The sequence below is a fragment of the Pollicipes pollicipes genome, unplaced genomic scaffold (genome assembly GCF_011947565.3).
Source record: "Pollicipes pollicipes isolate AB1234 unplaced genomic scaffold, Ppol_2.1 Scaffold_3216;HRSCAF=3773_pilon_pilon_pilon, whole genome shotgun sequence".
NCBI lineage: Eukaryota > Metazoa > Arthropoda > Thecostraca > Pollicipedomorpha > Pollicipedidae > Pollicipes > Pollicipes pollicipes.
The window spans coordinates 1,476,461-1,497,810 of NW_023596251.1; the positions used below are offsets into that span (position 1 = coordinate 1,476,461).

At 54.6% G+C, this 21,350-nt stretch overlaps 1 protein-coding gene across 1 annotated transcript; it reads right to left on the minus strand.

The window, feature by feature from the left end:
• Nucleotides 1-566: 566 nt before the first annotated feature.
• Nucleotides 567-17,801, minus strand: LOC119090948 (uncharacterized). Its single transcript, XM_037213675.1, has 4 exons — nt 17,687-17,801; nt 4,853-4,965; nt 3,759-3,858; nt 567-3,056 (listed from the first exon to the last, which is right to left on the minus strand). Exons 1-4 carry the CDS (start codon nt 17,759-17,761, stop codon nt 2,772-2,774), a joined length of 573 nt encoding a protein of 190 aa, XP_037069570.1. The 5' UTR covers nt 17,762-17,801; the 3' UTR covers nt 567-2,771.
• Nucleotides 17,802-21,350: the final 3,549 nt, after the last annotated feature.

The window sequence follows — 21,350 nt, forward strand, 5'->3', positions numbered from 1 at the left end:
TTTTTAGGTCCGTTCTTTGCATGCAAAGTGATAAGTGTGACACCAAATTGCAAGAGTATTGCAGAATGCATGCCTCGGTCGTATTGCACATGCGTCGGAGACAGGGTCGGGGTGGGACCGTATCGTCGGAGCGGGACCGTTATCACTCTCAGACCAGGTGGTGCCGACGCCACGGCCCCCAGGCCAGTCCTGACTGGAGCTGACCTGTGGTCAGCGACCTCAGACCACTTGCTCGGACTGATCAGAGGCCGAAGCTTCACCCGTGGCCTGTCACGCTGTGCCGGCGGTGAGAATGAGAGCGTTCTTGGCGAACTGGGCGTTGCGAGTCAAACCCATACGAGCGTGCGAGATCGAAACCACACCGAGCGTGCGAGATCAAAACCATACGAGCGTGCGAGATCAAAACGTGTCCGCGACGAGCCGTGACTTCCGCCTTGGACGCCGTATATTTGTCATCCGGCCATGTGTTTTCAGGGCTGGTGCAGTCAAACGTTCAGGGCTGGCGCAGTCAAACGTTCAGGGCTGGTGCAGTCAAACGTTCAGGGCTGGTGCAGTCAAACGCTGAATAAGCGCACTATTGTCGAGTGTATTTCCACATACGTCAAGTCGATAAAAACGTAGGTACTGACTGGGGTGTGGCTCCATGTGGTCCCGGCGCGGTAGAGAACAAGGCACGTGTGAGGCGCGGCCTTTCGCTCCGTGCGTGCTGGGACGCCAGCTGCCGGCGGCGGGCGGCCTTGACAGGCAGTGAGGGCGACCCCGGAGGGGCCACTGGCCGGCTCGACCTGCCTCGCGCCACCAGCCAGCGTGCCAGTATGGAACGGCGACTGGTGCCAGACAAACATGCAGGACTTGTATGGCTACGGCAAGCGCAGTGTCGCTGCACTGTCACAACTGCCGCGAACTTTAGCGCCCTTGCGGGTCAGTACTGGCCAAGCGCGCCACCTAGTCCACAGGCGCTGCAAGAAGCTCACCGCTGATGTGCTACAAAACGATCGCCACCCAGCTGTCTGTCAGCAGCGCAGCTCTTGACACGGCACCGCGCATGAGCGATTTAAAACATCCGTTTGTCAAGCACATGAGCCGCAGGAGGGCAGGAGCTGCGAGAAATGGCCGATACGCGCTTGGCGCGAGAGAAAACACACCGCCTAAGGCACGCAGTTACTACAAGCGCGGGACAATAGTGGCGTGCCGAGGCGGTGAATGCTGTGAATATTTGAACTCCGGATCTCCACACTGCAAGGCATTGCCTGCATGGTGAGTGCAGCGCCAGATCAGCTCAGCCCGGCTCGGCCGTTCAAAACACTGCAGCTGGTCCTTTCCCGCCGCGTCACGACCCTGGTCTGCGTTGGTGAAGGCGGCGCGCACCAGTGCACCCCGCTGAGAACTCTGACAGATCTATCTCACAGCGAGGCGAAGCAATAACGTGCCTGAGTAACGAACACCTACGAACGGCAGCCGCGGCGACAGCGCCACCTACGCCACGACACCTCGTCGGTGGCCAGCCGAGCCGCACCCTCCGTGGGCCCGACCGACATCTACCGTCGCACAGCGGCGAACATACAGCGAACACACAGCGGAGCGGCCAACACGCCGAGCGGACTGAACACGGACCGTTGCAGACGCGGACACACAGCAGGCGCACGGCGAAACCCCGAGCAGGCCAAGAGGACTGACAAGCGAATCAGGGGATAACCCGGGACGCACGACAGACGCACAGCGAACTCACAAGCAGGCCAAGAGGACTGACAAGCGAATCAGGGGATAACCCGGGACGCACGACAGACGCGTAGCGAACCCACAAGCAGGCCGCGGCAGAACTGACAAGTGGACCAACACAAAACCCACGACACGCGGCGACCTCGCAAGCAGGCCAATTGTGCACACGAGAGGGCCGTCAACCGACACAGAGCGTGCCAAGCCAGCTGGCTAACCAGTGGCTCACGACGGCTGGCCAGCAGGCACCGGTCGGCAGAGCGGCCGGTCCGCAGAGGCCGGTCCGCAGAGAGGCCGGTCCGCAGAGGGGCCGGTCCGCAGAGAGGCCGGTCCGCAGAGAGACCGGTCCACAGAGAGGCCGGTCCGCAGAGAGGCCGGTCCGCAGAGGGGCCGGTCCGCAGAGGGGCCGGTCCGCAAAGAGACCGGTCCGCAGAGAGGCCGGTCCGCAGAGGGGCCGGTACGCAAAGAGACCGATCCGCAGAGGGGTCGGTCCGCAAAGAGACCGGTCCGCAGATAGGCCGGTCTGCAGAGGGGCCGGTCCGCAGGTAGGCCGGTCCGCAGGGGGGCCGGTCCGCAGGGGGCCGGTCCACAGAGGGGCCGGTCCGCAGAGGCCGGTCCGCAGAGGGGCCGGTCCGCAGAGAGGCCGGTCCGCAGAGGGGCCGGTCCGCAGAGGGGCCGGTCCGCAGAGAGGCCGGTCCGCAGAGGGGTCGGTCCGCAGAGGGGCCTGTCCGCAGAGAGGCCGGTCCGCAGAGGGGCCGGTCCGCAGAGGGGCCGGTCCGCAGAGAGGCCGGTCCGCAGAGGGGCCGGTCCGCAGGGCGCCACCTGGCAGCCTCCGGCGGCGTGGCAGTGGAGCCGGCGAGGGAGGCCTACGGCCGGGTTGAGGTCGAGGCCGCCACCCGCCGAGCGACGGTGGATAGCGCGCGTGCAGAGAAGTTACCAGGTGAAGACGGCGCGGGCCGATGGCCCCAGAAGGCCCCGGAAAGCGCGCGCCGGCGTGCTGGCGGTAGGGGGTGGTTGTCGCCAGTCCACGCGTCACGCGTTGATGGCGACGCTTTCTAGGCGGTCTGCATGGGAATGCTGTCGAACGCGTGTCCGGTCTTCAGCAGGCGGTAGAAGGCGAACACGACGACCAGCCACCAGGTGTAGATGATGAACTGGATGACAACGAAGACGAGTGGCACGACGAAGGCCTCCACCAAATCACTGACTTGGTCTTCCCTCTCCGCCTTATCCCAATCGATTACGGCTATGAAGAAGATCAGGCAGGCTGCGAGAATGCCCGCAGCGATGTTGCAGAGAATCGACCAGATCATGAAGGGCAGGGCCAGGAACCGGTTGTTCTGCGGAACAGAACGCGGGTCAGGACAGCTGGTTGACCGGCTGTGGAAGCCTGATCCTCAAGTTGGGTCAGACAGACGTTGAGAAGGCGACTGCGGGGCGGCTGCGCGACACTCGCATACAACACCAAGCCTCTAAATATTGCTATACCCCACAACCGCCATGCAACAGAATGCGCCAGGCTTCGAATCTCGCCAGCGCGCTCAGTGCAGACGTCAGTCCACTGCGGCTTCCGCACTGAGAAAAGCTCCCAATGCGTAAGGCAAATGACTATGACTTCAAACGTGTCGTCAAGCCTGGTCCCTGACGGCGAAGTGGTCAAGGGTCCGCCTGAGGCTGGCCAGACTGAAGGCTCGAAGCGCGGCACTGGCAGCACCGGAGCTCAGGTACCGATACTGCCGCGCGCCGAGCGGCCCCAGATCCCCCCCGTTCTACGTAACGCCTGCAGGCAACTGGAGGGACACCCGCTAGCAAGCTCTGCAGACATCACAAGCTCTGCCGCCTCACACATCCCGCACACGGACACCACATCCCGCACACGGACACCACATCCCGCACACGGACACCACATCCCGCACACGGACACCACATCCCGCACACGGACACATTTCCAACCGTAAGACGAGCGATGGCGACAATCCAAGACCGATCGTAACATGTGCCACAAAATAGTAACGTCCCCAGGCGCCCTCCTCAGCTCTCACCTTCTTCACGGCGAAGATGAGGGCGATGGCCACCAGCAGACAAACAATTGAAACACCCACCATGCCGCCCATCGTATGGCGCCTCGACTCAAAGTTTTCGCTGCGGAAAGACGGCAAACAAACACATCACCTATAGCAGCAGTATCAGTGCTAATGCGACAAAAGCTCAGTGTAACAAGGCTGGGGCAGCAAGGCAGCAGAATCACGACACAGACAAACGCCATTTTCTCTGGGTGAAGTTGGTGGATTTGGTGGGGTGGGGGTGGAGGGGCATACGGACAACGGTTCCAATTTCCAGAAATAGCAGCCATGGCAGGCTTCAGCCATAACGGTGACGAAATCGTAGACTGCAATATGCCTGTTGAGATCGTGCGGTAGCTCAAGGCTTTGAAGACGCCCTCCTTATCCATGCCCGTCGAGTTGAAATGACCGAATACCCCCGCCCCCAAGGTCATTTACATTACATCCAACCAGAGGCAGTAACAATAAGGCAGGGGCGACCAGATCCGTCCACATCTTTGGAGCATGTAACATTAGGTCTTTGACAGCCCAGCGCTCCTCTCGCCGCCCACGGCCGCCGTCGCCGACGGCGCGGCGGACACGCGGTCACTGAAGTCGTCACGGGCGTCTGAGCGGGCCAGAGCGGCTGCTGAGCGTCACGCGGTCACTGAAGTCGTCACGGGCGTCTGAGCGGGCCAGAGCGGCTGCTGAGCGTCACGCGCGTCGCCGGCTCTCGTGCGAGGAGCCCCTGGCAGATGGTCGGCGAATTCCCTGTCACGGCTTCTCAGTATCCCAGCAGTTTTGTATGGAACGGACATCCGCGCAGGACGAATTGTGTCAGGGAGCCTGATGACGAGTGCGGGACCGCTGTATGTGTATATATATGCGCACACACACATATACATATATCCAGTTGTGCAAGGTTTGCCGATAAACCACCGGTCTGAGCCCCAACTGATTTGGTGAAACACAAGTCTCATGCTAGTGGTGTTGAAGATTGAGCTGAGTCCGACCGGCGCTGCACGCTGGACCGAGTCCGGCACAGAGGGCGCTGAGAAACAGCGCCGGCTCGGCCAGTGGCTGAGCTCACTTACGAGACGTGCTTGTCGAAGGCATCATGTCCCACCAGCTGTATCACGTTGTCCTGAATCCTCTTCAGTTGCACGAACTTCCAGATGAAGCCGACAATCGACAGCGCAGAGAGCACCTGCCGGACCACGTCAGATCATCAGGCATGGGATCATCAAGGATCGGATCATCATGCATGGGATCATCAGGGTTCAGATCATCAGGCGTGGAATCATCAGGGATCGGATCATCAGGGATGGGTGCCGAGCATCAGCATTAACTCAGCAACTCGCCCGGAGGCGTACGCTTCGCGGGGGAAACGCAGCGCTCTGGCGGAAGACGCCTTGGGTGGGGTTGAGAGAGGAGCAGCGTTCTGGTGGGGGACGTGGAGGAGGTGCAGCGCTTTGTCGGGGGACACCGTGGATGGGGAGGTGGGAAGCACAGCGCACGGACGGGGAACGCGGAGGGGGGGGGGGGGGGGCACAGCGCTCTCGCGAGGGACGTGGGGGAAGCGCAGCGCTCTGGTGGGGGTTGTGCGGGGGGATGGCGGCGGAGCGTTCTGACAGAAGACACTGTGGGGGGGGGGGGGGGGGGGAGCGTCGCAGCAATTTGGCGAGGGACGCTGGGGGAGCTGAAAATTTACACATGGTACACCACGTTTCCAGTAATTGGTTTCAGAAACACTTGTGACGCATCTGTCCATGCTTCGGATCCAATTACAGCTACATTAATTGTATGCAACGTTGAAAAGCTGCGGAAACATCCCCGGCCGGTCGCTGCAGCCCACATTCACGAGTTAGCCCTTGCCCTGATTCCCCTTTTCACAACGCGATTTGATAGGCGGGATGCCACCTCATCCCATTTCCGAACTGAGAACGATTAGAGCCTCGCGAAAACAAAAAGTGGAATGGTCTCACAGGAGCTCGCAGTTGGTATCGTTGTAACGTGCTCAATAGTCGACCCTATAATGCCAGATGAAACGTAAATTTTCCCCAAATATTACACTTTTTCGTCTTTGCATGCCCATATTCACGCCATTACACCACGTAGCGGCGTGCACCTTTCATAGTAATATTCGTGATCTAACTCGGCGCACATTTGTCCGCGGCTTTGTGTTTCAGGCATGTATTTATTTTGTATGCCTTTGAGCATGTAACAATGTCGGCCCGCCGCGTGCGATCGGCGGATCCGTCGGTGGCCACCCGCCCCCCGCGCCATCCACGGATCGCCGTCCACTGTTCGTAAAAAACGCCGCTGCCAGAACCAGAAAAAAACTAGACACCTTTTTGTGTCCAAACACTCGCAACAAACTTCCTATATGTTTTCGAAAATTTGAGAGCGATTTAACAACATGCCGGCAAAATGCACACAGAAAACCTTAGGGGGGGGGGGGGGGGGGAGATATCGACCCCGCTCTAATCAGAGCGAAGGTTAAGTCATGAGAGGCAACAATGGGTATAACTGGCGCCCCGTACTCCTCCGCCGCGCGTTCTGCTACTGCTGGTTTAAGGTACCTGACCCTGACCCCCGTAGCCTGCGCCGGTCAACCAAACCTAGCGCCGGCTTTTTACTGGCCGGGCTGGGACACACGCCGCGGAAGAGTGAGCCGCGTCCAGTGGGCGACAGTAGCTGGATGCCACTAGCGTGGAGCCCACGGAGCGGATGAGCTGCTCAAAAGCGAAACGCTACAAGCTGGCTTCAAGTGTCTCCAAAACAGGACTGTCGAGAGTTGTTGGGTAATAAATGCCATCACACTCGTCAACCATCATCTGCCAGGCGCCAGCCGCTAGCCCACCAGCCGCGCCCGGGGCCTCCTCGCGGCATAAGCGGCGCGATCGCAGGCTTGCCGCTGCCGCGCGCGGTCGGCTTTCGTGACGGCGGGAATCGATCAGTGGGTAGGGCCATTCCCTGTTGTGACACGCCCCCTGCCGCACTGTGCCAGCCTGCCTGCCGCACTGTGCCAGCCGAGCCGCCGCCACCGCCGCCGCCGCACGGACGGCACGCAGACGCAAAGGCGGAGCCAGCGAGACGTGTCGGGGAGGGGTGCTGGAACGCAGGAGCGTGGAAAGCAAAACGTGTGGCGGGGGGGGGGGGGGGATAGTGCGCAGGGACTCACAGGCACGGGCCGCGCCGCCGCCGCCGCCGCCTCGGCTGACCTTGAGCGCGGTCCCGCCTCCGTGGCGGAGTACACGCCGGCGAGGAATGCGCAGAGGTGGCGGCGGCGGCGGCGGCGCAGAGGCGGCCGCCGGCGCCTTATGCCAGGCTAACAAAGTCCGGAGCTGGGCGTGCGGTGGCGCTGACAGGCTCAGTTCGGGAACAGCCACGCGATGCCCGGCTGATGGCGATATAGGACAAGCGTCGGATGATGCCATTTATGATGGAAAGATGATGCCATTGACATCTGCTGGGTGGTTCCGACAGAACTTGCACGAGGTCTTTTCCTTTTCTACTACACCTCGCGAATCCCTCCAGCCCATGTAATCCAAAGTTTTCCAAGCACAAAGTCATGAAACGCCTTTGCAGGAAGATACTAACGCAGCACCTCCTCCACCGCCCGTGATGTGAGGTTTGGCGCACATCTCAAGAGAAGAACAGGCTGGCCTGCTGTGCGGCTGACCACATCCAGCCCGCGGATGGCCACATCCAGCCCGTGGATGGCCACATCCGGTCCGCGGCTGACCACATCCCGCCCAGCCGGCCAGGGTTGCGGCAAGCAACCCCGGCCGGCAAGCCTGAGTTGCGGCAAGCGGCAGGCAGCCAGGCCACGGCCCGGACTGTCAATGTTCGATCGACGAGTCAGCGAAGCGGGTTGCAAAACACCGTCACTAACCGGAAGCGCGCCTGAATTCCAAAAATAGACCCGTTTCCCAGTGAACGCACAAACAGGGGCGGTACGGAGTCACTGGATCTCCAGAACGTCCTCAAAAGTTATGGACAGGATCCGTGGTACTCAAGGATATTTCTTCACGATTTGGCAGTGGGTCCCAGATTATCCGAAACAAATGCATACTGGGCTGCCATGGACGAAATAGCAATCCCTCGTCTATGTTCATGTCTCAGCAACTAGTTCTTCAACATGTTTATGTCGTTTCATCGGCCATTTTTTGATCAATCCTTCGCCTCATGAAGGATTTCGTAACTTGTGTTAAATGTCCCTTCTGCTATCTGTTTCTGTCACTCCCGCCGGCATCATGCACTCCCGTCCTTTCTCCTCTCGTCCTCTCTCCGTCACCGACCCCGGCGCGGCTCTGTCGGCGATGTGTCTCCCTCGCGGACGCCGACGCGGCTCGACCGACGTCGGTCTGGCATCCTCACGTTTTTTGTCGTTTTGTGGATGTTTTTGGCTGGTGTCTGTCGAAGGCCACGCCGCACCAGTGCTCGAAAAGTCGGTAGGGAGCAGTAGGCCGCTGTCCTGTCCGGACCGCTGTCCCGTCCGGACCGCTGTCCTGTCCGGACCGCTGTCCCGTCCGGACCGCTGTCCCGTCCGGACCGCTGTCCTGTCCGGACCGCTGTCCCGTCCGGACCGCTGTCCCGTCCGGACCGCTGTCCCGTCCGGACCGCTGTCCTGTCCGGACCGCTGTCCTGTCCGGACCGCTGTCCCGTCCGGACCGCTGTCCCGTCCGGACCGCTGTCCCCATTCCCAGCACTCGTACCGTCGCCGTATCTCCCTTTCTGTCCTTCAAATAGGGTACAGAAGTGCATACACACACGTAAGGGACTACGCACTTCGAAAACTGATCAATGGCCGACATAAAGCCTTGCAGATACGTTTCAGACAGGGCCCCGACTTTGAGATATGACGGCAGCATTTTAATAGGCCCTGGGGCTCTCTTGAAGACCAAAAAAAAACCGTGAAATTTAAGCAGCCCCACATCGCAGTCTCTTAGTCAAAATTGCGAATCCCAAACGAAAACTTCGAATTCCAGGTGGCGGGCCACCACGGTACGATCATTTTTACACACAGTAGATTCAGGTGCGAGCTTAACATAAAATAACGGTGACTTACAAACATAATGTTTTACCTCCTGCCCTGCCTCAACTAGCGTTCACCGGAGGCAGCAGCGGCAGTGGCTTCCACTCCGTGTGATCACTTCTTGCAACGTGCAACGTGCCTTTTTGAGCGCACAAGCCGTCAGATATCTTTGCACACCTTGATGATTACGCGCGCTTAGTGTTCGTGCTCAATACTTTCACGTGCGTTACGCAAGGGCTGAAAGCAATGCGACGAAGCGTGATAAGTCGCTGTTACTTGACACACAACGCGCCACAGAGCGATGATGCATGAAGGAATCCACGAAGTAAAGGACACCCCAATACACATGTCCCGTTCCGTCATGAGGTATTTTGTATTGGTTTCAGTCGTGGGCGTGGGTGCTAAAACAATATGTTAATGATTATGCGCAAATCCCGGCGTTACAAATTGCTTCAGGCTTGTTGTGAACGTCGTCACACGTCACGAAGTATGATATGACGTCATTACATTTTTCGTTTGGCGCAATGAAATTTTACTTGACGCTTTTGAACTAGCTTCACCTTGAATGACCCGAACCACCTGTACCTGACAGAATGCAATATCGTGCAGCATGCTAAAATTCAACAAATCAGTGCAAGGAAATCCCTCGATAGGCGTACCCTGCGGAAGTATTTTCTGCAACACAATGTTCAGGACGGTTCCAACACATCTTCTGCATATTTTGCAATGTTCAAGCAGCATGCGTTTAATGGCTCAGACGCTATCGCAGGAAAACTGTGGAATCCTGCGGCCTCCCTCGCGCTGGGCAGATTAAATTTCATGAGTACGTGTAAATGTGTTGAATGGTGAAATAGACCCTCGATGGTCCCCCGCTTATGTTTGTGGGCAGGGTCGTCGCTCGGGTTGGGTCCCACCTTGTCCCTGGCGCGTGCGGCGGCTCGGACTGTGGAGACCAGAGCCAAGCGCTCTGCACCGTGGCTGAAATACCGTTTTTGCCCTCCGGGTGCAAGTGCAAATATTTGCGTACCACGGTTTGCGGTGAGACTGAACTTCGTAATCTCATTGAGTCATAGCGATAGAAATTCGTATATGCGAGCATATTGCCAGAAGCTGATACCTGTGGCATTGTACCACACATTAGTGTCACGTGCTATCCAATGAAACGCATTGCCCAGTTACGCAAACGTTTAAGCTTGTAAAAAATCGGCAGTTCCTTCACAGGGTTGATTGATGTGGGCCTCGAAATATCACGGGGCCAAAACGCTGAACCTCACACAGCAATTCGACAGCCTGGCTGCACGGCCGCCTCCCGTGCCCCAGTCACGAGGTCAGGGGGGGGGGGGGGGAGGGCAGCGGAGCCGGGCCGGCGTGGCCGCCCCGAGGTCTGCACGCCAGGCATGAGAGCGCGGCCGAGGGACGCCAACGGCCCGGCGCAAGGAGTGTGGCGCCGCCGGCGGCCGTCTGTCGAACCGGCGCCCAGACGGCCATTTTGAAGCGCCGGCGAACGAGGGAGGATTCAATGCACAGGCATGAACTGAGCGCGTCGACAATTTCGCCGTGTTGCTTTGGCTGTGCATGTCCTTACTTCTTTGAAGTTGAAGAAAAATTATTTCGTTTAAAGGGAATGTTCCATCTTTACATGAGGTTTTCAATTGAAATAACCACCATGAGGACGTTTTGATACAGTTCCCGGCAATGTCCTTTATAAGACCCAAAGCGCTCTGATTTCTGAGTTATATGCCCGCAAAAGTGCGAAAAGGTTTATTGGGAGACTACTTCAAAGTCACATCGGCATCGATGTCGCCAAAGAAACGTCATACGATTGACGTTATACTACAGGCTGTTTTTGGCTATACTATTGGCTGATACACTCGCAAGAGCGATGGTACGGCACGTATGATACAATCCACAGAAGGTGATAGGCCGTTAGTAAAGATTGCGCTGCTGAGTGCGTGTCGCGAACGTAAGCGTGAGCACTTTGGGTTGTGCGGCCCCTCGTCGCCAGCGGGACAGTTTCCTTACCCTCTAGACCATAGGCCAATGTTATAAAAACGAGAACTCCACCATCTGCAAAAAAGCGCAGAACCGAAAAACGGCACTCTCCCGAATGTCATGAAAAAGAAAACATGGCGGCAAATCTGCTTGTTATCCTGCTGGCGTTTTCTTCTACTGGCGAATTTCTTACAGACACCTCGGTTGGCGCCTTGTGTACCGGAGGGTGGAACCTTGCACGGGTTTATGGGTTAGCAAGGCATTATAAAATAAGGGAAGTATTACAGTAATTTAGGCAACTTTTACTAACTATCTAATACACCTCGTAGAACAAATTTGAATCTTGAACCAAAAGGTGTCCCGAAAAATAACCTCTTCACACCAGCTTGGTATTACCATGAACCCCGTCGGGACCTTGTTTTTAGGGGAGGCTCATCGGCAAAAATGCAGGTCTTATAACCGAAAAACTGGCGCGGAAAGTTGCCAGGAAAAAAACACCTGCAATTTTGATAGTCCCGTGGACTGGCACGTATGGGATCACACTTATTTGATATCAGAGTGCGAATCAGGCGCTTGAAATGGGCGAACACTGGTAGTGCAAGCCAGGGGCTTGTACATATCTTGATGCGATGGGGAGTATTAGTGCGAGGTTTGTACTTCTGAGGGATAACGCTGTTTTGTTATTTCTAAAATGTAATGACCCCCAATAAAATGTGATATATTGATACCTGCCTCTATCTTTAGATTTGTGTTCGAACATGATGAGATATCGATGTCGGCAAACTGAAAAAAACACTAACATCCATGCTGGAGGGGTGTTCCAAAGCAATTTCCTACCTCATTACGATCTTGCCAACATTTTGAACCTCTTGAGGTCTTAAGGTATGAAATTAATCCATTGCATGCCATTATATTGACGATTAACTTAGACAGTAGGCACGGGTCAGCACGGCTCATTAATGCACACGCGTGGTATAACCTCACATGATGCGGCTTTGCAAAATTGTCTTTCAGTTAAGAACTCTGAAAGCATAGTGCTGTGTTTCTATAGACACACGTACTCTTGTTTTAACAAACTTTGTATGTAGGCAAGCATTGCTTGTGAGTCATCATCGTCATAGTCACTGCAACTTGTGTGAGATGCTGTGCGCTGAGAAAGGTGGAGAAGTATTGCTGTTGGTTTCTTGGATAGCACTTAATATATTTATCATGAGCCTTGCGCGCATCGGCAGCTTCATCACCTCCCTGCATTTCGTCCATCTAACCATAACCACATGCATTTGTCGTGTCTCCAGCGTTTTGCAATGTCAGTAGGTTTGCAGTGCCATTCCACTATATGTAATATTTTCTTGGTATGCATGCATTATTACTTGTGTGAACAATATTTTTGACTGAAGCAGCCTGATGGCCGAGCAGGTTGCATGGCTGTGGAAACAGAAGACATAGATGCACCTTTGTCACCTATGCTTTATGGATTACCAAAGCAGGCTGAGCAAGTGATGTCCCTTATTGGTTGTGTGCTTTGCTAAACGTGATTCGTATATTGCATCCCGTGTTTTTGGTCAGTCATATGTCAGGTGCGGAGTTAATGTAAGAATGCATGCTCGACCCATCTTTTCATGATGAAATTTATTATGATAGCAGCAGAGATTGCAGTACAAGAACGGCATCATTGTTCGTTATGCCATGCCACAGTGCAGCACTGAGGTAGTGCCACGTTGACACTACTGACCCTTGCCATAACACAACGTACCTTATTGGCTGACTCCTGTATGTCAAGCCTATGAGAAAACAGCTCATAACTTTTGATTGACATAACAGATAATTTAACAACGCCAAAGGACTATCACCCGCGGGAATGCTATTCCACCACGATGGTTACATCAGGTTTAACTAGTAATTCTATAAACAATCTCAAGCAAGAAAAAACATTATTGGTAGCTTGAACGTACCGTCTTTACCATAGAAATAGCAATGCCTTGACAATCAATTCATAGCAATATTGCAGATTTGTCAATTTTTGCATGCAACTGCATTTCCAATCACAAGTAATAAAGAAATTGACTACTGTGCACATCACATAATATCGATGTCAGGACTACAGCACTGCAGGCAAGAATAAGTCGACAGTACAATATTGACATCCTTAACAGTGCTTTTCAGGTTTCGGTAGGAGATTCACGACACTATTTGACTGTCTTCATAGCCTATCGTGCTTTGATATTAATAATCTGCCCACAAAACTGGCGATCGCCACATTGTGTATGTCAAACAGCCCACCAAAGCTTCTGGTACGACCAGTACCAAGATAAAAAATCTACAAACAAGCCATTCACTAATCCGCCACCCAACACCGCGTTCGCGACGAGAAAAGCGGTTGCCGTCAGCTTTCGTGTGTTTCGAGGTGTTTTTAGGTCTGGCTGCCAGATGCTGCGAGTTCTTGCTGTCGTCACAAAACCATTCCATGACGCCATTAGAGAATGACGTAATGGGGAGCATTTTACAAGCTTCGAAATTTTGCTACTTGGGGCCGTTTTTGAACCTTGAAAGTTATCAAAAGTTACAAGCAAGCTTTTCCCATCATACCTGATGCTTATCTCAAAATTTCCAAATGTGGAACACTCCTTTTAACAGAAAACGCAATCAAGAAATGCATCGCAGATCGGTGCTCCAGCAAGTTCGCTAAAACGGGGGACCTTCTGCGTGAGCAAATGGAACTTGTTGGTCGTCTGGCCGTCACCGCGGACGTCTTCAAGCTCGAATCATGCGAGTCGCTGCCCCAGCAGAGACCCTCCCGCATTTCTAAATAGATCAGATCTAAATAAATAATTCAAAAGCCATGAGTCACCGCACACCCCTCGCCGCAGTCCCAGAGTCAAGTAGAATGCCTGAGATGCCGTGCAAGAGAGAATGAAGCGAAAGCGCTTCTGAAATTATTTCTAAAAGGTGCTGCCTAGCGGCACGATAAATCGATCGGGGTTAGGTGAAGTGAGTGACATTTTCAGAAGGGAAGCCGCACCACACGATTGATCATCAATTGTTTTAATTTGATATCTATGCGCGTTCAAGGCATAGTGCTCAAGGAATGTTATATGGTGAAGTGCAGTGTGGACAGTGCTGCTTATTTTTTTCGTAAAAGTTATTTGATGGTGGAGCCTCCCCCCCCCCTCCCCCCTCTGGGACAGAGCAAGCATGCATGTTGACAGCTGAGTCACTGTTCGGATAAGTAGGAGAGCTACTCCACAAGTTTAGCTATGGCAGGCATAACGGAGCATTGGAAAAGGTGAGACAGTTAAGTGGATGTGCTCTGGCGTTTGCACCGTGAACTTCATGCCTCTATCGTGTTGTGCGGCGGAGGCGACACATGCAATGTAATTAGGGTAGATGGAGCTTGAAACGCAGGGCTGATTTGTTCATGTTGCGTCTTGATGTGGAACGTGTCCTATCCAAGTCAACGCCAGAGTTGTCAGTCGCGGTCCTGACATGTGCTGCTGTCACTAGGTTTGCAGGTTATTTAGCCTGAGTGAGTCAGTCACGGCGCCGCATCCGTCACACATTTCAGCGCAACAGCCTATGCATGGCTGGATGTAGGTGGCGTAAACCCGAGCTAGCATGGGCCTAGCAGTGTGCCGTGCACGGGTGGGACTGAGCCCTCAATTCACGCTTTTCGTCACCTCACTGATGTGGCCGTGGAAGCATACGTCTTCGAAAGAAGTTATCTCCAAATCTTTGTAGCCGTCCTTAGTTGGGATAGGTTTGCCTCCAAAAAGTCTTAGCCCTGTTTAGTATGGTTCCGTTCATGAATGGTGGCTGCATTCTCCTGTCTGCATGCAATGTGATGGCCCACTCCCTACCATGAACACAACTTTTGTCGAGGTTTTCTACAGTGATGTTGCATGACATCCACGTTGTCTGGGACGTGGGTGGAGTACCGCAAAGATCTGCGTCAGAAAAAAAATGTCGTGTGTCGTCTTATGCGGAAGTCCCGCTGGATAAATACGCACAAAGAGTGGATTTAGCACGGCTTCTGTGGGTATTCTACATTGCTTGTCTTTGGCGCCCAAGAGGTGCTCCCCACTTTAGGTGCATTCTGTTGCTAATATTTCACTTGAACCACCAGAGGAGCAAATCATGCATACCAATCATGTTTAGCCATTTACAGGTGTCCGCGTGTCAGATCTCGTCCGAGTCCTTATATACCAACGTAGATGGTTATGAAGTCTCACCGCGGCTCCAGTATCTGACTCAGACTGTGTGCGAGGTACATGAGTTGTGGTGTGTGGCTGTGATGGGGTCGACATCCGCTCTGTCGTTCAAGTGAAGGCTGATATGCTTGAGATAAGATAGCAGTAATAGCCTTATTCCTCGTAGAAAAAAAAACAGAAGAATGGAGATATAGGTGCGTTAATATCTCGGCAACGTGCCTGTATCGAAACGAATAGCAGTAGTAAATTAAAACTTGCCTTCCGACGAACCTACTCGATTTTCCACCGGTTTCGTCTGTGGGATATTGGTTAAGATAGTCTCTTTGGTAGCCTAGGTCATTTGCCCATGTGAATTGCTCTGTGGCATTGGCGATGTCAGCTAATATAATTTTCCTGCCAGTATAAATGAGCCGTCTGGTGGAAACATATACATCCAACTTGTATTAGTCCCAGATTAATTTGCATCGAGGGTAATTTTTTAAAGAAACGTTCAATTACAAAGAAGCAAATATTGAAAATGGTCAAGATTTGAGGACGACAGCGTTGCATCCAAGCGGCCGCCAGGGCATAAAGGTGAGACGCGTTGTCGGTGAGTCCGGATAGTTCGCTCACCAGTTGACGCCAGCCTGCCAGCCTGCCTGCCTGGCAGCCAGCCTGGCGTGTCAGCTGAGCCTTCAATCCTATGGCAAAGGGTATGCGCCGTTATGTCGTAAATATCGTCATCCCGACGATGTTTCTAGCATCGAACCCATCAAGTACCACTGAAGTACACAATTTCGGGAAAGACATAATTGGCCTGTCACAGCGCACACAGGAAACTGCCGTCCGCTTCCGGGCTTGGCTCGCTTTGGAGGCCTAAAACCTGGTACGGGCCACTGTCAGTCCCCTTCAGATAAAAACATCCAACGGAGCACTCGCCATGCCCCCATAACGCCTTCATGCCGCAACGAACGCTGCGGCTGGCGTTGTCACGCGCCTCTTGTACGTATCTATCTCCCATGTTGGTGCTGCAAACGCAACCTGGGTAGTCCCCTGACTTCCTGGGACCCAGAAGTACTGATTGCTGCTGCAATACCGTCGTCTAAGCAATGACAGGCTGGGCATCCGAAAGCAAACAGTCCAGGGCTTGCGTAAGATTCTGCGCTGTATGTCTTTCAATGACAAACCATATGGACCTTAACAATGCACACCTACTTGGCCAGTCGCCGGCTGGATCCGGGACCGCACGATCTGCAACAGCCCAATCTTCCCCAAGCCGCCGTCGCTGGCCAGCAGCAGCCCCCGCCGGCCGGAACGTACAAACATGTGTTAGCTATGTTTGAACCATGGCGCACCGCGCCCGACCCGTCCGGCGCCCAGGGGCGCGCCGACATCGTCGGCATCCTCCGTCCGTCGCGCCGCCATGGGGCGGGGTGGGCGTGGCAGCGCGCCCCGCACTCACACACGGTCACGTGACTTTCGCCGGCCGACCAGTCCGGGCGCGACAGCAGAGCACGTGGTCTGCGTCCGCCGCCGCGCGGGCCGGCGCGCCGATCGCTCCACGAGCAGGGTCCCACCAGGGACGCTCACGGCCTGCCGATATGGGGCGCGTCGCAGCGAATAATCCCGTAGGATGTATTCGCAGCGCCGCAGACAGAAACAAGCCGTGCCGCTGACGTCATTCATGACGTCCAAACCCCGTGGGTTCTGCGCATTTCAGTTGTTCGCATCCACCAGAACATTCTGCGTGATGTCACGCAGAATCTTTGCCGAACGCATCGGATCTTTTCCATTTGTTTAATCGAAGAGGGACGGAGGTGGCGCAACAGGCTCATTCATTAACAAGTCGGTTTGTGCGCCCACGACCGATAACGGCTGAACAAAAGGTATTTCATCAATTACAACTAGCATAACTTGCAGTTTTCGTTCTGTGCTCGCATAGCACGTGAGCACCAATAGTGCGTGAGCACCAAAACCCAACTGTCTCGTATGCGCAGTTGTCATCACAAAAGTAACAGGAAGGTCAACAAAAAAACGTGTTGCACTGCGAACACGTCCGTCAGAGTATTCGTGGTGTCACATCGCACAGGACATGCTTGGTATGCTGCGAGTGACCCTGATGCGCTGCGAACACATCCTGGTATAAAAGGGGGAAGGGGGGGGGGGGCGCCGCCCGAAAAAAGCGCCTCCCGGCGACAGGGGCGTGTGCAGGACCGCAAAATGGGGACGCGCTGGACGCTCACTAGCGCAGCAGGCCTGCGAGCTAGAAGCAGCACTAATGTATAATTCCGAGAGCTGACATGAGAAGCATGTTTGACAAGTCATCCATCTCAGTAGCCTTGCGCAGATCTGCAAATCTCGAATATTTGGTAAAAGGCCTCAGATTAGGCTTCGTTGCTTTGGGCGGCGGGAAATTCGTTGCTTTGGGCGCACATTGGACCAGCAAATTCGGGGGTGCGCCTGCTGTCCGCCGGCTGAAGCGCCGCCCCAAACAGCTGGGCCGAAAGAATCCTGTCACGCACCGCCTACTCGGCTAATCCTACCACCTTTTCTGCACGGAGACAGATGTATAAGGGAAATGTCCGATTTCTGTCAGGACATGTCGCCTTTCTCTCCACGGGATATCTGCTTTGTCCATCAGCACGCGCTCACAACACACACGACAAAGCCCGATGCCGGGGTGCCACGCTGTGGCGCCGCCTGACACTCACCGCCGAAGTGATTCCGATCAGTTTACTCCCCACGGCCACATTGTACCGCCCGCAGCAGCAGTCGTTGGATCCCATGGTGACGCAGTCGACGTTCTCGCCCCTCCACCGTCCTGGCCCCGGCTCTGTCTGACGGCGGTCCGCTCGACAGGCAGCGTTTCGGCGGCCAGCCAATAGCCGCCCGCCTGGCGCCGTTCGCGTACATACACACCACACACACACACACACGCTCGCTCACGAACGGCTCCGCTGGGGCTGGCGGCGGGTTGGTTCTTACATTTGATTAATTGTTTTACTGCTTCGGACCATCCACACAATATGCAGCTAGTCCTACCACAGCGTGATACAGATAAGAAATAGGAGGCACCTGGGCTGAGCAGGGCTGTTGATATCCAACCAATCGTATGCCTGCGCGTTGAATGAACGGGCACTCGCTGTGGACTACAACGCTGCGCGAGAAAACATATGTGAAGACAGCGATGAACAGCGTCAATGGTGAAAAATAGGGAACTACGAGGAGCATCAGTCATGATAGCAAGCTAGGTCACATGCTCACATTTTGATAACGCAGGCTCCAGTTCTGGTTTAAACGAGCCGAGCCGAGCCTCCGACAGACGCGGCAGGCAGCCTGCTGGACAGCGGGCACGGAATGCAAAACATCGTCTGACGCCTCGGCGCGCATACGCGGCGCGTAAAGTCGATTGTCCTGCATTGTCCGTCTAGAGGGAAACTGAACTTAGGTTTGGCCGGAAAGAGCTACCCGAGATGCCGGCTCACGCCACCGCCAGGCACAGTGTGTGGGAGCGACAAAGGATCACTGCATGGAGGTAAACCAGCCTGGTCATCCCAAAACGTCCGAAATGTAATCGAATCTTCGCCCGCCAGGCACAAAACATGCCCAAAATTTCCACGCCCCTTAAAGGTGCTCGTGGTTTTTGCTATAACAGGCGCCAACTACAGATAAGCAGCACCGTACGTGTGAGAGGATCACGCCGTTCGTTACGGTGTCAATCAGGGCGGTGCAGCAGAGGGGGGGGGGGGGGGGCAGAGGGGGTAGTTGTCCACCTGCCGGCAGGTAAGAGAATGCTTTTGCTCCCTCAGAATTTCTGGGAAGCCACTTTTTCCCGAACCAAATGCACTGTAACAACCGGTAGATCACCAAAAGTCAGAGTGAGGAGGCCCCCCATCACTAAGTTAAAGAGTTATACATCGAGCTCAGAAGCCCCTTTTCGCATCAAAAGGCCAATTTTCTGGACCATAAGGCGACCTTTTATGAATGGGATAGCCCATCGTCCAGATTGTAAGCCACATGTTATGTTAAGAGAGGCCCATTTGCTGGGTCAGGAGGCCCCCAGTTGCCAACTAGGAGGCTCCTGTCCTAGTTGAGGCGGCACCCTTTATATTTAGGAGACCCCATTTCTGGAACAGGAAACCTTTTTCATTCAGGATGCCCAGCATGCAATGGCCAGGATGCCCGTGCTTCAGGATGCCCTGGCTTGGAATAGCAAGGCGCCTTAGCTAGTTTCGGAGACCCTTCGTGAATTGGAAACATCCTTTTCTTAGGCTTAGGAGACCCCTGTAAGCACCGGGATGGCCTTTTCTGGAACAGGAAGTCATGTTTTAGGATAGCGGGGCCCTTCGCTGGATAATCTGAAGGTCCTCATTCTGATTTTTAATTGTCGAGATTGATTTACTTGGATATGATACATGTAACAGCTTAATAAGGGGCACATGCCCCCGGTGGCCTTCCCCCTTAAATACGACACTGCCTAGGGGCCCCGCCCTGTGAGGGGTCCTCGTTTTGTCCCGGAGGCCCGCTGGAGAATCCTGCCCTAGAACACAAAACCCATGGTGCCGGCCATGGTGGCAATCACGACTTGAGGAAAATACCGAGTGTGACCGACTTCGACCAGTAGCCCAAAGCAGCTGTTTGACCATTAGCCCAAAGCAGCCGTTTGACCATTAGCCCAAAGCAGCTGTTTGCAACATGCGCTATACTGGCGTCCTGAGCCAGGCATACATCGACGGTACCAGCCAGGTTACACACGGAAACTTCAGGGCTGATGGTCTGTTCACGGAATCTTCAGGGCTAGTGGTCTGTTTACGGCAGCTTCAAGGCTGATGGTCTGTTCACGGCAGCTTCAGCCTGATGGTCTGTTCACGGAAGCTTCAGGGCTGATGATCTGTTCACGACATCTTCAGGGCTGATGGTCTGTTCACGGCAGCTTCAGGCTGATGGTCTGTTCACGGCATCTTCAGGGCTGATGGTCTGTTCACGGCAGCTTCGGGGCTGATGGTCTGTTTACGGAAGCTTCAGGCTGCTGGCCTGTTCACAGAAGCTTCAGGCTGATGGTCTGTTCACGGCAGCTTCGGGGCTGATGGTCTGTTCACGGCAGCTTCGGGGCTGATGGTCTGTTCACGGCAGCTTCAGGGCTGATGGTCTGTTCACGGCAGCTTCAGGCTGGTGGTCTGTTCACGGCAGCTTCAAGGCTGATGGTCTGTTCACAGAAGCTTCAGGCTGATGGTCTGTTCACGGCAGCTTCGGGGCTGAAGGTCTGTTTACGGCAGCTTCAGGCTGATGATCTGTTTACGGCAGCTTCAGGGCTGATGGTGTCTGTTCACGGCAGCTTCAGGCTGATGGTCTGTTCACGGCAGCTTCAAGGCTGATGGTCTGTTCACGACAGCTTCAGGGCTGATGGTCTGTTCACGGCAGCTTCAGGCTGATGGTCTCTTTACGGCAGCTTCAGGCTGATGATCTGTTTACGGCAGCTTCAGGGCTGATGGTCTGTTCACGGCAGCTCCAGGGCTGATGGTCTGTTGACGGCAGCTGATTCGATGCAGTGAATACTACTGATGATCCGTTGACTGCCACACTCCATCAACTGAGTTCCCGATGCGTTTATGTTTGAGGTGTTAGCTCTGAACCGCGCGTCCATGGAGGTCAAAGAGCGTTTCATGCGATCATCCAGAGCACCTGGATCATCTTTTGCCCCCGACACTAAAATTTGCGTGTCGTCGGCGCAGTGGACAACATGGCCTCCGGGGCGAAGTGCCTCACATCTCGGCAAACACGCTTTACAGCAATGGCCCCAGGACAGAAGGCTGGACAACACCAGCGCTGTTCTGTAGCAGCAGCAGCCGAGACAGGTGCCCGCGCCCGAATCTCAATCCTGAAACATCTGAAATCCTGAACGGGATTTCATACGTGCTTGGAATGTCACTACGAACACATTTTTCTGTCGGTAACCCTGAAGTCAGCGTTACTGAAATAGCGAAGACGCTCATGCTACTAGCTTGGAGCTCTGTTTGAATGTTTTTTTCTTGGCTTCTGGGAATTCGGATGACATGCAATGTTGAACTGGGTTATAGCATTGCTTTCTCTCTCAGCTATGCTAAAAAGTGCAAGCACCCGATGACCGCATGGTAGATATCAGCTCGTTCCGTTGGCTGCCTAAGTTCGCACATGTGAGCCACATGGACTTATGACCTAGTCTCGAGCTGTGCGGTCTCCAAGCAGGCCTCGTGACAGCTCAAACATCAGCCCTCATACGGGCGCACTCCCAAGCTTAACAGCCTCCATATTAAACAATTGCTCGAAAGTGACGGTGACGGAAATGAACGCCCTTACGTCGTGGGGAGCTTGGCTGTCGTTGATGTCATTGGTACC

Excerpts from the sequence above, each read along its gene's own strand:
- LOC119090948 (XM_037213675.1), bottom strand. The coding sequence starts at position 17,761 with ATGGGATCCAACGACTGCTGCTGCGGGCGGTACAATGTGGCCGTGGGG. Across the intron at positions 4,966-17,686 it reads TGATCGGAATCACTTCGGCG|GTGCTCTCTGCGCTGTCGAT; the intron begins GTGAGTGTCAGG and ends GTGGTCCGGCAG. Across the intron at positions 3,859-4,852 it reads GCCTTCGACAAGCACGTCTC|CGAAAACTTTGAGTCGAGGC; the intron begins GTAAGTGAGCTC and ends GTCTTTCCGCAG.